This window comes from Geotrypetes seraphini, chromosome 17 (genome assembly GCF_902459505.1).
Source record: "Geotrypetes seraphini chromosome 17, aGeoSer1.1, whole genome shotgun sequence".
In the NCBI taxonomy this organism is placed as follows: domain Eukaryota; kingdom Metazoa; phylum Chordata; class Amphibia; order Gymnophiona; family Dermophiidae; genus Geotrypetes; species Geotrypetes seraphini.
In genome coordinates this window covers 44305922-44322342 of record NC_047100.1, presented here as the reverse complement: position 1 = coordinate 44322342, position 16421 = coordinate 44305922, and the positions used below count along the sequence as shown (strand labels likewise).

Below are 16421 nucleotides of genomic sequence, written 5' to 3'. Positions count from 1 at the left end.
CTTATGCAGATGATATCTTGCTTCATTTGAGGAATCCGGAAACAACAATCCCATGTCTACTGAAGGTCATAGATACATTAGGAAAATTCTCAGGATACAAAATAAATTGGACTATATCAGAGATTTTACCTTTAAATGTGCATTGTACAAAAGGTATACTTGATTCTTTCCCTTTTATTTGGAAAGAGGATGGAATAAAGTACTTAGGTATTTGGTTGAATAAAACACTCGAAGAGACAATGAGAATAAATGAAAAATTTTTATTACAAAAAGTAACAGAGTTGTGTGAGCAATGGAATCCTTTACATTTGTCCTGGTGGGGAAGAGTTCAAACTGTTAAAATGATGATTTTGCCTGTGGTTTGCTATCAATTGGGAATGATACCAGTGTTTTTTCAGGGGTCTTTTTATAAAAAATTAAATAGTATTCTGGTTAAATTTATTTGGCTGGATAAAATTGCAAGAGTGGCTCTAGTGTCTTTACAAAGGCCAATTCAGGAGGGTGGGGTAAATTTTCCCAATTTTTATAGGTATCATCAGGCCTATATCATGCGCCAAGGTATGTATTGGGTCCTCCCAGAGCTTTTGGAACAACTACCAGAATGGTTATGGGTGAAGAGATCACTTATATTTCCACTTAGGCTTGATCTTCTGCTTAGTATAAAAATGCCTAGAATACGTAAAGACAATAGAGTATTAATGGATACTTGGAAAACATTAAGACTTGTAGACAAAATAACTACTGATTCTATTTTAAAATCGATACATCAATCTATTTGGGTAAACTCCAAGATACAAATAGGCGGGTTTAAGGTTGTCTGGAAGGATTGGATTAAAGCAGATATAAGATCCTTAAAAGAAGTAATTGATAATGGTAAGCTGCTTGATTTTTCACAATTGCAACATAAATATGGTCTGAATAAAAAACAAAGTTATAAGTGGTTGCAGTTGAAGCAGGCTATTCAGGTGGGGTTCCCTGAATGGAAATCTTTAAATGAACATTACAGCTTAGAATTCTTATGTTTCCAGGCAGATTTTCTGGGACACCAGGCCGCAAAGTGGTATAAAATTATATCTAATTATTTGAATAAGAAACCTAAAAATGGATTAAGAGATATTTGGAGCATTGAGATCAAGTATCAGATTAGTGCATCTCAATGGCCACGTATTTGGTCTTGGAGAATTAAAGGTACGATGTCGGCATCTATTAGGCAAACATGGTTCTTTTTGTTGCAGAGCATTCTGGACCCCTACTAGATTACAAAAATTAGATTGCTCTAAGTCTAACAGATGCTGGCATTGTAAAATTGAAGTTGGAACTTTAGACCATCTTTTATTTTATTGTCCATGTATTCAGGCATTTTGGATATCAATCTGGGATCAAGTTAACCTAATGATGGAGAGTCATTTGGCATTGTCCTATGACACAGTGGTTTTTGGAATGTGCATGAGGGCTAAATGCCAAATATCTGCAGCAAACAATAAATTACTGATGATTCTTACTGGTGTGGGAATTCAGCAAATAATGACTAATTGGAAAGACTGTTCTAGACTGAATTGTAGTTTCTGGTGGAACTCGGTATGCCATATGTATAAGATGGAAAGATTTCTTGCAGTACAGAGGGGGCATTTTAAAAGGTTTCAGGAGGTGTGGAGGCCATTAATTGAATATTATAATGATTAAGGTTTATTCTTTTTCCTTAGGGGATAATTTGTAGAAATGGGGGGGATAGGATAATCTAATTAAATAGCGGTATATTTCAACTGATTAATGGATATAAGAAATTATTGGAAATATGTTGTTATGAAATATTAGGGGATGTATGTAATATGATGAGATATATTTGTTGTGCATTAATGTATATAATAAAATGAAAAAAGAGTTTGAGGAAGAAAGGGTGGGGGAGGGATAGGTTAATGTATGATTAATTGTATTATGGAAGAGGGATGTCTAAGTATGTATATGTTTGGATAGATTATTTTATTGATATGGGAAGGGATGGGAGGTGGGTGGGGGGGAATTAAAACATGTATAATAATATTGTTTAAGAATGTCAAGTGAGTTATGTGAATTAATTGTAATAATATTGTACACTTGTTGAGAGGAATAAAAAGGAATAAAGATTAAAAAAAAAAAAAGAAGATAAAAATTGACACTACCAAATGAATGATAAGAAAAGAAAAAAAAAAAAAAAAGACAGCCTGAGTTATCTGTTATTGCTATTTTTTCTTTATTAATCTTGATGTACAGTATTAACAGTTCTCCCATTACCTTTATTATGATCCTCCCCCACTGGTATCATAATGGTCTGAGGAAGTGCATTTTTCTTTGATCTTCAAAAATTAATTGTTTAAATATTTTTTTCCTTGCATTGTATTTCATTAACAAGTGGTGTAACTTGTAAATTGTTTAAAATAATAAAAATAAGATTAAAAAAAAAATAAAAATGGAGTGGCTTACTATGGCTGTCCTAGCCACAAAAATCTAATTAAAAAGCTGGCTATGCCTATGGGCAAGATTTCATCTGACCACCATAGAATGCAATCTAATAAATTTTAAGGAAAAAGAGAGGATGCAGTTACTAATACACAATTGCATATTAAAAAAAAACATTTTCCCCTAAAAACTTAGGATATAATGTTCTAGTGTTGCAGATCAGAGATATTTAAAATTGTTGAACCTATGTATCACTTTTTATTGTACACTTGTTGAATGATTAAAAATGAATAAAGAATTAAAAAATAAAAAAAATAAAATTTTTTAAATATTTAATTTTTTGGTCTTCTTAAACAGTTTTAGATATAGGGTTTATAACATAGCCTATTAAGATCACCAGAGGGCTCATTTTCAAAGCGCCATAGATTACTATGGTATTTTGTGTTTGTAAGTTCTTTGAAAATGAACACCCAGGTGTTTAAACAGTTACAGCACACATCCTATTTTTAGAAGGTATCCTATTTTTATGTTTAGATGTGTACAATGAAAAGAAATACAAAAAACAAATGCATAGCCACCAAGTAATGTTTTTATACAATGTTAATTAGACCAAACGTTTACTTGAGAGATCTATACAGTATGGTGCTCTTTAATTTATTTTGCATATGTGGCAACTTTGCTTACTAGACATCAGCGCAATAGTAATAGCACTGATGAATAAAGATGTCATACTTACTCATTTCCCCAATCCAGTCGAACTGTAATATGTCGCTTCACCTCTCGTACCTGGTCCTGTATAAGGTGGCCAGACAACAGTTGCCTTCGGAGATCAGCAAGTTCATTCATTACATGGCGTAGTTTGTAGAACAGATCCACTTTGTGTTTCTGTAAGAAGAATAATTGGACTACACAATTTGCTGACATTTCAGTAATTAAAACAGTTCAGCAAAAGACAGGTTTGTGTTTTTAAAAGAAATACTGCATTTCCCCCCTTCATGTATCCACTCCTTTTTTCAGGCGAGCAGCTGACAAGAAGGTTGTCAGTTGACTAGGATCAAAGAAAACATATTTTTGCAATTGATACACTATCACACATTTACATGGGTGATGAAGAAAATTAAGGATGTGTGGGGGCCATTAATAAGTTTTATAATGAATAATCAGCATTTTTTCCTACATAATATATAATGTTTTGTGGGGGGGGTTGTGGTTTTCAATATCAAATTATAAAACAAATGATCTAAATTATTATATTATATGATATATATTATATTTGAATATAATTTTTGGGAGGGTGGGGTGGGATATAATCTTTTTCTTGAGAAATTGTAGAGCTTCAAGTGATGTTGTATATTAAATGATGATTTTATTGTACACTTGTTGAAAGATTTAAAATGAATAAACATAAAAAAAAAAAAAAGAAATACTGCATTTCACTTCCCAGATCCATTCTGATCTGTTAGTGTGGAAAACTGGAGGGGGGGGGTGTCAAAAATCACCCATGTCACCACCACCACTACCTTCAGGATGCTTTTAGTTCTTGTACTTAATCTTCAGACACTCCTTCCAAATACCATACTTCCCTACTGTTTCAAAGCAGTTTATTGACTGTTTCAAAGCTATTTTTTTTTTAAATTTATTTATCAGTTTTCAATTACAATCAAGTTATCACTTGTATAGAAAGATAAAGTTAAGTAACAAATAAAGAACAGTATAAATTATATCCTACTAATCCACTAATTCTTTTTTTTTTCTTTCTTTATATTTTGCATATTACAACAAGTGTATCAGAAAAATTCATATAATCTTATAAATACACACTTGATTTTCTTCATGAATACTTTAAGTACAATATATCATACTTATATTCATAATCCACTAATTCGATATAACTTAATACAGCTTAACTTTGACTCAAGTCCTCAATAAGAACCAAGATGTAGAATCAGCGAGATAATAACAAAGAGATAAAAATAAGGATAAAGATTTTCAGTTATTGGCTGAGACAGGAAATCAAAATCTACGAGTGCTTCATGTATCCTCTCCTTTTTTCAGGCGAGCAGCTGACAACAAGGTTGTCAGTTGACTAGGATCAAAGAAAACATATTTTTTAAATTGATACACTATCACACATTTACACGGGTGACGAAGAAAATAGGTCGCCCCAGAGCTATAACTCCCGGCTTTAACAACAAAAATTATCGTCAACATTTTTGTGTATCTCGTGACAGATCTTGATACATTTGTATTTTATACCCTAGAAAGTCTTTCTGTTTATTCTTAAAGAAAAGTCTTAATAACCAATTTTTGTCAGGTGTCAAGGTTACTGTAAGAAGAAGTGTTGCCGGCTTTGCAAGTTCGCTATCTGAAAGTTCCAAAATTGTAGAAATATTAAGCACTTGTTGATTATCTTCTTCCTTTAACTTTTCTTCCCTTTTTATTGGTAAATAATACACTTGGGTAATTGGTGGCAACAACTCCTCAGAAATTTCCAATACCTCCATCCAACATATCTCTAGGAGTTACTGCCGCATTTCTAGGAAAATTAATAAGTCTAAGATTATTATTATGAGAACAATTTTCTAAAAACTCCAATTTTCTCCTTAGATTAATGTTATCTCTCACAAGTGTTTCTGTAATTTGTTTAGAAACTTTCGCTTCTTGGGAAGAATTCAAAGTTGAATTTTTTTTTTTTTTTAATATAATATTTCTTTATTGAGCAAACCAACAAGCATAAAACAAAACAATGTACAGGACTTCCAGCAATCCAGCAGAAAGCGCCCACTCGGGCGCACACAAAGCAAATGGGAACAACACAAGGTAGATCAGATTGCTCAGAAAACAAATGGAGCTCAATACAGTTTTCCATATAACACCCTCCAAAGTCCCCCCAAAACACAATGAAACACCCCAATACCAAAGCCCAATGCAAAATATACATATAACGTCAGAGTCAACCCCCCCATCCCCCCACCCACCCCTACTCCCGACCTGTGAGAAACATAGATGAAATATACAAGGTAAGCAACAAATAGACAAACGGTGACAAGTTATAGGCCAAAGAAAGGTAGGAAATAAACCTACAAGAAAAAGGAGAACTAAGTCCAAAGGAAAGAAGAGGAGAAAAAGAAAGAAAGAGAAGGAGAAAGGAGTCCCGCAATAGAATCTACGGAAAAAAGAAAAACCTGAAGAGGGAAAATACATAAGAGGACAGAAGACCCAATAGAGACTAACAATTCAATAGGAGACTCCGCTCACGATGGGGAAGAGTCAGCCAATACTCCTCCCAGACATCCTGAAATCGAGACCACCTGCGTTCGTCCCTAGTGCCCGCAGTCCGTCTTTCCAAGAGAGCTAGGTCATAAAGAGACCCCTGCCATCGAGAGAAAGAGGGAGCACACGCCAAAAAGTCAAAATGGCTTTCTTAGCCAACAAAAGGGCCTTAAAAATCATCTGCCGCTGCCCAACAGTGCATCCAAGAAGCTCCGCCTCCTGGTAAAAAAGAGCTATACAGGGGTTACAGCCCGGTAGCCCCGGAACCAATGAGGACAAGTAGGACCAGACTCGCTGCCAAAAGGCTCCCACATAGGGGCAGTCCCAAAACATATGACCCAGGGAAGCAGAATTTACAGAACATTTGGGACACCCCGCATTATCTGTAATACCGGCCCGGTGTGCTCTGTGAGGGGAGATAAAAGCCCTGTGAATGAATTTATATTCTTGTTCCCTATGTAACATATTACATGATATGGTACGCACAAGGACAAAGCAGCGAGATATCAATTCAGATGAAACCATGCAGCCCAAGTCAGCACTCCATGCCCCTGCCAACCAATCAGCCCGTTCGGTCAGTAAAGGGGGGCCCAAAACATTGACATAATAGCGAAGTCGTGGTGCCGCATCATCCCCCAACGCCAAACACTTCCCCAGGTTCTGTGCCACAGCGCCGCTCAAGCAATCCCCAGAGATGCTAAGAACATAATGACGGAGCTGGAGGTAGCCGAAAGCGTCCACCCTACCCAGCCTATACAGCGACCCCAATTCGGCCGAGGAAAGAAGATCGCCTCCATCAGAAAGAGCATCCCCCAGTCTACGAATTCCATGTGCATGCCAAGTCCGGAACACCTTGCTGTGGCTGCCCGGTTTAAAATGCAAATTACCCACCACCGGGAGTAGAGGAGTGATATTAGAATTTATGCCCAGATGTTTACACAGTAAGTTCCAAATATGTCTCATATAGGCCCAAACAACATGTCCCCTGTAGGCAGAGTCCAACTGGGCCGCAGGAGCGTGTAACAAAAACAACCCAGAGATAGGGTGTAAAAAATCCCTATCCACAGAAAACATTAAAAAAGAGGAGCTCTCCATACACCAGTCCCGAATCAATCTAGTCCCACAAGCCAGATTATAGGCGCGAATGTCTAGCAGTCCAAATCCCCCCTGCAACTCAGGCAACATCAAAATGCGTAAAGATAGCCGAGGCCTGCGCCCACGCCATAAGAAAGTCCTCAAAGCACTGTACAACCGAGCTAAGTCCCCGGTCCGTAACCACAGCGGAAGAGTTTGAAGCAGATAAAGCCACCGAGGGACAATCATCATATTGTATAGAAATATACGCCCCGCAAGGGATACCGGCAAATTTCCCCACAAGCGGAGTAGGGGCTTAACATTGATCTCATAGAGTCGGGTGAGGGAAGACGGTATCAAAACCCCCAGGTATTTTACCTGCTGTGGAGCTTCCCGGAGCGGGAAGTCAGCCCACATATGCGGAATACTAATATGAAGTGGGAGTGCCTCCGATTTAGACACATTGAGTTTTAGGCCCGAGATCTCCCCAAACCGGCAAAACAGTTCCAATAGTCTAGGGAGGTCGGAAACCGGGTCAGTCAACACTACCATAATATCATCGGCAAAAGCCATACAACGCAAAGAGGAATTCCACAGCTCTACTCCAGCTATCTGAGAATGACATCGAAGGGAAATCAATAAGGGTTCCAGAAATAATATATAAAGTAGAGGGGACAAAGGGCAGCCCTGGCGAGTGCCCCTCTGGAGCACAAAATCCGAAGAAGCCATTCCATTAACCAATACGGCCGCCACTGGATGGGAATAAAGGGCCCCAAGAGCTCTCATAAAAAAACCCCTCCAGCCCATAGTGGCGCAACAAGGGGAATAAAAAGGCCCACTCTACTCTATCAAAGGCTTTTTCGGAGTCAAAACTAATAGCCAGCGCGGGTTGCTTCCGAGAATCACAATGGGCCAGAGCAAGGAGGAGCTTCTGAACATTATGGCATGCCAATCGCCCCCGCACAAACCCTACCTGATCTGCACCCACCAAAGAGGGAACAAACTGGGCCAAACGGTTGGCCATAACCCGAGCTAAGATTTTAAGATCAACATTAATAAGCGAAATAGGTCTGTAGGAGCTCACAAGTAAGGGGTCTTTTCCCGGTTTAGGTAATACAGTAATTAACGCTCGATTTGCTCCTGGAGGAAACTGTCCAACCTCTGCCGCACTTGCAAAATAGCCCCGTAACGGATCAGCCACATACCCCTGCAGAAGATGATAGAATTCCCCCCCAAAGCCGTCCGGGCCCGGAGATTTACAAAGAGGAAGATGCTTGAGAACCCCCAGCACCTCCTCTCTGGTTATAGGGGAAGCCAATACGTCCGAGTCCGTCGTTGATAGTTTAGGTAAGGGCAACGAGTCCAAAAATGCGTGAATCTGAGCCTCTCGACCTACTACTTCCGCTGTGTATAAAGATTTATAAAAGGTAACAAATAGCCGCTCCATCTGAGATTGCTCTGTAACCAATCTTCCCCCATCATCTTTAAGTGAGGTAATTAATGTGGCACCCCGCCTCACCTTAGTCATCTGGGCCAACATTCTACCTGGCCTATTACCAAAACGGTGTAATCGGTACTTATAATAAAAAAGGGATTTGTGGGCTCTCTCATGAAGGAGTGCATGGAGTGCTGACTGGGCCGCCTGAAAAGCATGCTTATGCGACAGGGTAGGATTCCGAAGGACCAAAAGTCTACTATCCCGCACCTTGCGTTCAAGAACCAAGATTTTTTCCGCAAGCAGTTTCTTACGTCGCGCGCAATAGGCTATCACCGCCCCTCGGAGCACCGCCTTGGCCGCCTCCCAAAACAGAGTTCCATTATCTACATGGTCCCCATTAAATTCCACATAGTCCCGCCACTGTTGCTCCAAATAAGATTTAAAATCCGGGTCCAAATAAAGCGTAAGCGGGAATCACCATTGCTTCCCTCCCCCCAAGGCTCCCGCCGAGAATCCAATGTCCATCCACACCAAAGTATGATCCGTAATAGCCAGTACTCCAATCTCAGCCGTATGAACCGCATAAAAGGAGGAGCGCAAAAGAAAAATATAATCTATTCGAGAGGAGGAACCATGCACTTTAGACATATGAGTGAAATCCTGCTCCCCTGGGTGTAGGGTCCGCCAGACATCCACTAGATCTAAGGCCTCCAGCCAAGCAGCAAGCCCATTATCGGACCTACCGGAGGTGGAAGAAGATCCCTTAGAAGAATCCAGAAGCGGATCCAATATAGAATTAAAATCCCCCATAAAGATTTTCTGAGACTCATGAATTTTTGAAACAGACAGCAGTACCCCCAACAATTTCTTGTAGAAGGACCGCTGTGCACTGTTGGGAGCGTAGACAGACACCAAAATTTCAGGGCGCTGATGAAGGGAACCCTGGACAATAACATAGTGGCCCTCGGGATCAGAGAGGACCCTAGATGCAGTAAAGGACACTGATTTGCGGATCAACAGTGCCACCCCAGCCTTAGTTTTAGATGAGGAGGCCGAGTAACACTGCCCCACCCAGGATTGACACAATTTACCATGTTCCCGTTCAGTGAGCTTAGTCTCCTGCAGGCCAGCTATGTCAGCCTGATGTCTAGCTAGACACTGCAAGATCTTAGTTCTCTTGATAGGAGAATTAATACCCGAGACATTCCAAGACACACATCTCAAACCCTTCTTAACAGGCATAAAAGAGAAAAAAGAACCAGAGATACCAAAAGAGAAAAAGAGCACAAAATAGCTGCCGAAGGTCCCAGCCCATCCCCCAGCAGCCCAGTCTCCACCGTAGTTCCCCACAAGAATCAATAACAGACACATAGGTCAGGAGCCTCCCCCCACCCCCCCTCCTGAACTCCCTACGCCCTCCTCCCACCCAACATACCAAAACCCACAGCCTCAACATCTCCCTCACAAAACCCCCCATTCCCACCCACAACCAAACCCCCCTCCCCCCACCCCAGCCCCCCTCCAAGAACCCCTCCCCCTCCCGCACCCCCCGATTTACACCATACCACCACTCCAGAGAGGGGAAAACAAAGGGCCTAAAGTCCCACCCCCGCCCCAGCCTCCAGAGCATCCACCAAACCAGAAGTATTCAACATAAACCCATAGAGAGAAAGAACCCAGGTGCATATTTGTGTAACATAGAACCAGGATAAAAAACAAGAACATACAGAACCCAGCCAGGAACCCATGTTATTCAGTCATACCCCCTTAAGGGAGGAACCACAAACCGAGTACAGGCACAACATATGCAAAGTAACAGTGCCAATGAGGATATCACCCGCTTCACGCAGGCTACCCCACTCAAATCAAACTGAGGAAGCAGAAATAGTGTCAAAGGCCCTCAGGTGCCTGACCCCAGATCAGGGTACCATTGAAGAACTTGCGCTCTGGCTGCCGCACTGGTGTCAAAGAGATGGGGCTGACATCATAGATCACCCGAAGTTTAGCAGGAAACTGCAGCGTGAAGCGTAGCTTTTTCTCAGTGAGTTGCTTGCAGACAAACGAAAAACCCCTTCTCAAAGAGGCCACCTGTGCAGAATAATCCTGAAAGATGAGGATTATTCCTGCTAAACTTCGGGTGATCTATGATGGTCAGCCCCATCTCTTTGACACCAGTGCGGCGGCCAGAGCGCAAGTTCTTCAATGGTACCCTGATCTGGGGTCAGGCACCTGAGGGCCTTTGACACTATTTCTGCTTCCTCAGTTTGATTTGAGTGGGGTAGCCTGCGAGAAGCGGGTGATATCCTCATTGGCACTGTTACTTTGCATATGTTGTGCCTGTACTCGGTTTGTGGTTCCTCCCTTAAGGGGGTATGACTGAATAACATGGGTTAGATAGATTGTGAGCCCACCAGGACAGAGAGGGAAAATGCTTGAGTACCTGATTGTAAAAACCGCTTAGATAACCTTGATAGGCGGTATATAAAATCCTAATAAAACTTGAAACTTGATACGCTGGTTCTGAAATTGTAAATCCTTGCGCTGGCGATAATTGCGGAGGAGAAGGTCCTTGAAGGCAAAGTTCAATATACGAAGAATCACCACACGCGGTCTGGTCGCTCCCTCCTGTCTTCTACCCAGCCGGTGCGCCCGTTCAATGCGCAAAGGTCCCAGACCCCGCGTTCCCAGCAACTCCGCCGCCAACCAGGTTTCCAGTGTGGTAAGCAGATCTCCTTCTTGCACAGATTCAGGGACTCCCACCAGGCGCAGATTGTTCCGTCTGGAGCGATTCTCCAGATCCTCCAGTTTTTCCTCAAATTGTCCCACCTTACATTGCATCTGCTGAACTTCAGTTTGCAGCGTGACAAGGGAGTCTTCCGTGGCGCCAACTCTCTGTTCCACCTCAGCGACCCGGGAGTTAAATTCAGTCACCGTTGTGGACAAGGTATCCAAGGACTCCTGCATTTTGTCCAGGCGCGTCCCCAGCGCTAAGACCACTGCCTCAGTGAGGCGCGTTATCAAATCCGCTCCCCCTGCAGCCGTTGCATCGCCCGGATACGCCATCTTGTCCTCATGGCTGGGTCCCGATTTCACCCGTTCCCGGTCCTTTTTGGCTACCTTGGAGGCCATATCCGCTGTACTTCTGTGTACAAATCTGTCCATGGGCCCCCAAGGAACAAAGGAAGGCATTTGGTGGAGACGATTTTCGCTGTATTTAGTGCAGGGAAGCCGAGGCAGGGGAAGAACAGCGGAGCTCAGGGAAAACGCGTCCTCCCTGCTCTCTGCACGGCCACGCCCCCCCCCCCCCCAAAGTTGAATTTTTTAAATCTTGTAAGTCGACTTTAATATTCTTAATTTCCTTTTCTTGAGTATTAATTTTGTGGTCTAGCTGAGAGAGCTGAGGGTTAATAGATTTAGCCAAACCCGCCACTAGATCCCAAATAGCCTCAAGGGTTACCTCTTGGGGTTTCTTCAATGTAAAGAAGAATTTTTTAGAAGAAGCAATATCCTCAACAACTGGAGTTCCTTAGTGGCTGCTGGTTTCCTGCTCACATAAAAAACGTGGCGCTGGTAAGTCCCCAGATTCCAAAGATGCAGATGCAGAGAGTCCAACTCCAAGCTCCCCTGCACGTTGCCACTAGCCTCGGGGAAGAGTCCCACATCGACTCCCGACGGTTTCTCCACCCGCGGGGAACTGGCATTCTGGGGAGGAGGGGGAGGCACTCCAGCGTCGGGGCTCAAGGAGATCGCTTCCGCCTCGCCCCGGTGCATCTCCAGCGGGCGACCCAATGTTCCAGCGCTGTCCTGCATTCGACACAGAAGCTCATCCATGCTGCCGAAAACGGCCAGACCTGGGCGCCATGAGGGTCCAGCAGCACTGCGCTCTCTCCGCTTCGGCATTAGTGCAGGTAATTTTAATAAAGAAATAAGCAGTGTTAGCGAGCCGTCTGAACCAAAGCGCTCAGCCAAACCTTAAATCCGCCATCTTGGATCCTGTTTCAAAGCTATTTACATACAATGATTGAAGAACAATCTCTTAAACAAGGGGGCAAGAAAACCCCCTAACAGATTATGTCCTGTTGCTAATTACCATTTACTGCTGACACTTTTTCCTGTGAACCAAGTAGCAAGAATAGTGGCCCCTCTCCTCCTATATAGATTTTTAATACAGCATCAAATGTGTGCAGGAGGTGACCAAAGTCTGAGTATGCACTTTTACAAACACAGCACATAGGGAGAAAATGCTGGAAGTGTGCAGCAGACAGTGCCGAATGACTCTGGAGCATGGTTGCCAACTCTTTCTTAAGCAGTTCTTGTAGTTGATCCTGGATGGATAAAAAGAGATTATGTATTTACTCTGGTAAGCTCTTTTCCAGTAGATAGGCGAGACATTCTAGATAAGTGTATAGTGTTCCCATGGCTACGTGCCTTCTGCAGAAAGAATCCAGTTTGGATTTTTCTCTGCGCCTTCTCTATACTTCACTAAGCTCCATAGCTTCACCTACAGTTAGTACCCAAGCACCAAGGGACACCAAACCAACATGAAGTAGAGGCACCCATAATAATCAAGGTCATAAATAATTGTTCTGCTTAAAGGAGTAACTTGAGAATATCAGCTGCAAACAGCTGACAAAAACCTCACGGGAGCTCAGAAACTACTCCTGCAGAAAGGAGGAACATATATTCAGTATACTGCCTAGCCCCCAAGGGTTGACAGGCATCCAAGTTACAACTTGGAAATGCATGAAACAGACAGACAGTAGCAGGCTCAGGAAGGACAGCGCAGGAGTCTAGAATGCTCACCTATCTACTGGAAAAGAACTTACCAGGGTAAGTACATAATCTCTTTTTCCAGTGCAATAAGTGAGACATTCCAGACAAGTGGGACGTACAAAAGCAGTCCCCAAAAATCTAGGGTGGGCTTACTGCACCGACCCTGAAGAATGAGGACTCAAAGGCAGAGTCCTATCTCACTGTCACATGCACTCTGCAAAACTGGACAAACATGTGTAGAGGACCACGTTGCCGCTGTGCAAATCTCATCAATGGAGACAGCTCTGGCTTCGGCCCACAAAGCCACACATCTAGAAGAATGCGCCTTGACGGAAACAGGAGACTGTGTCCCAGAAAGCATTCAGGCTGACAAAAGGGCCTCATGGATCCATATGGAAATAGAGGCCTTAGAAGCGGGAAAGCCCCGATTGACAGAATGAGTCAGCACAAACAAATGACAAACTCATTCATGACCTCCAGACAGCAAAGAAGCACTCCATGCATAAACAGGTTCTTCAAAACACGATTCTGTGTCTTTGAACCAGTAGGCTGAAAAACAGGCAAATGTACTCCCTGATTAACATGGAAAACCGAAACCACCTTTGGCAGGAAGAAAGGAACCCTGTGTAAAGAAATCCCAGTCTCCAAGATTCAGAGGAATAGTCACTGAAAGAAAGAGCCTAGAGTCTGTAGACACGCCTCGCTCACCCATCAGCAATCAGAAAAAAAACTGTCTAGAGCGGGAAGGCCAAGAAGGAAGCATCCTGAAAGGGCTCAAAGGAAGTCTTGGATAGGCCAAACAGCACCAGGGTGAGATTTCAGAAAGGGAACAGTAGATAAATCGGTGGTGTAAGGGAAAGAGCCCTATTCAAAAATCTGGCAACATCAAGGCAAAGACGCCAAAGACTAAGGACAACCATGGGCTTGAAAACAAGAGAGCCTAGCCACTTGGATCCAAAGGGATGCCGCAGAGAGGTCTTGGGCAAGACCAGCCTGGAAAAAAAAGCCAGCACCACCAAAAGTGGATCAGAATACTGCTCCACTTAGTCCTGAGTGCACCAGTGCTGGAAAGTCTTCCATGCCGTATCAGAAGCAGATACAGCAGACAATTGTTTAGACCTGAGAAGAACGCCAAGGACCACAGCAGACGAGTTCTTGCAGTCTAAGGCTGCATGCTCAAGAGTCATGCCAAAAACGCAAAGCAGTCTGGGTCCTCCACACAGACCAAACCCTGCTGAAGTAGGCCAGTATGGATGCTCAACCAAAGGCCGTGAACCTAGCAAAGACACAGCACAGCTGCATAATATAGCCTGCAAGGCCGGTCCGGAGCCACCAGAATGACCCAGCCCAGTTGGACCACAACCTGCTGAATGACTTGACCTAGCATGGACCATGGAGGAAAGACATACAGGAGGAGTTCCTGAGGCCATAGCTACACTCAGAGCGTTGAAACCCTTGCTTCTGATCTCGGACCTTCAACTGAAGAACTGAGTTGCTTGTATGTTCTTTGCCATGGCCATGAGGTCACTTCTCACTTTCTTCTTTCAGCTTCAGGATCAGTTTCTTGAGGTCCTTCTCACTCTCTGCCAGCAGAGTAGTATTATTTGCGTATCTCAGATTGCTGGTGGTTCTTCCACCTATTTTCAATGGAAAAGATCAGTTTTTATCCCACTGCTGAAGAAAGGTGATGTCAAGGACTGTATCAACTAATTGTCCTGATCCCCCACACCAGCAAGGTGCTTCTAAAGATCATCCAGAGACACTTGGGCAACATCCTTGATTGAGAATTTCCCGACGTCCACGCTGAATTCCAAAAGGGCAGAGGAGCATGTGATCAAATCGCAAACTTGAGGTGGATCATAGAAAAGGTACAGGAGTACCTGTGCTTCATTGATTATACCAAGGCTTTTAACCGTGTTGAGCATGACAAGCTTTGGGAAGCACTGAGTGAGGTAGGAGTGCCAGCGCACCTGATCAGGTTAATCAGATCATTCTACTACAATCAAGAAGCTACAGTGCAAACCAGGTATGGAGATACAGAATGGTTCAAGATCAAAAAGGATAGATGATAAGGATGCATCCTCTCTCCTTTTCTTTTCAACTTCTATGCAGAAATAATCACCTATAACCAGATCCATATAACACCAGAAATTGCAATCTTGAGTTTGACAGAAAACACTATGCCACTAAATAATCAAGCTCAGCAACAGAGGCTGCTGGCAAAAAAAATGCAGGAGTAACCAACAAGGAATACTGCCAACTAGGTGAACAAGAGTTCCATTTGCTAAAAGAAAAGCAAAGCATGTTGCCTAGCTGAAATTCTGAAGAGCAGACCCAGAGAATATTAGCCTGGGAAAGAATATAAAACCAAAAAAAGCACTTAAGCTGATGGCACAGAACCCCTCTTTTGAGGGAGGGGAATGTGTAAACATACAGCAAATAAGATTCACTGCTACACACAACAAAATGCTCAGTAAGGAAAAGAAAGAACAGGGGATGTAATACACAAACATCTGAAGAAGGGACTGTTTGCTTCTCCACATTTTAATTAGGCTGAAACCAAACAGCATGCCAGAAGGCAATTAAAAACAGAAAAGTAGTTCAGGGGATCAAAGATTCCTGTGTGTTGACAGTTCAACCATCAGAACCAAAAGACCACCACTACAGCAGCCACTCAGCCTCGCAAATGAAGAAAGACAGTAGAAAGAATAATTTACCTGAATGAAAATAACATTTTCAAGTGACAGTGACAAAATTAGAAAATACTCATAAATGTAACAGACTGTCACATATAGAAGGCAAGAGAAGCATTTAGCCTCTACATCCTCCTTATTAAAATTACAAAACAGTGAAGAAATTGGTGGGGGGAGGGGAAAGGACGTAGCACCACAGAGTGATACCTGAGCTCCAGCTTAAACTTCAACATATAGCAAAAGAGTTTAAACCATTCAGTAATAAACCCCTATTCAACTATCACCCAGAGCTAAATGGGTCAGTCTGAGAAGCACCAAGGAGCTGCTGCATTGTTCGTCTACCAATTGCTGGAGACAGAGAATATTGCACAGTACACCCTTAATGGGCGAATCACATCCTGGAAACTGGTACGATGAGTGAGGTGATTAAATTTGCAGACGATACGAAGTTATTCAGAGTGGTGAAGACACAGAAGGATTGCAAAGACCTGCAACGTGACAAACACGCTCGAGAAATGGGCCGCGACATGGCAAATGAGGTTTAACGTGGATAAGTGTAAGGTGATGCATGTCGGTAAGAAAAATCTTATACACGAATACAGGATGTCTGATGCAGTACTTGGAGAGACCCCCAAGGAAAAAGACTTGGGAGTACTGGTCGACAAGTCAATGAAGCCGACCGCGCAATGTGCGGCGGCGGCAAAAAGGGCGAAGAAAATGCTAGGAATGATTAA

General features: G+C 42.8%; 1 protein-coding gene across 3 annotated transcripts in view; it reads right to left on the bottom strand.

Annotated features, from left to right (window-relative positions):
* Positions 1–16421, bottom strand: part of DOCK3 (dedicator of cytokinesis 3) — a 694894-nt gene that overhangs the window by 603401 nt on the left and 75072 nt on the right. For all 3 annotated transcript variants that reach the window (XM_033926008.1, XM_033926006.1, XM_033926007.1), the window contains exon 6: positions 3173–3321. In XM_033926008.1, the coding sequence (XP_033781899.1) occupies positions 3173–3321 (149 nt within the window). The remainder of the gene's footprint in view (positions 1–3172; positions 3322–16421) is intronic.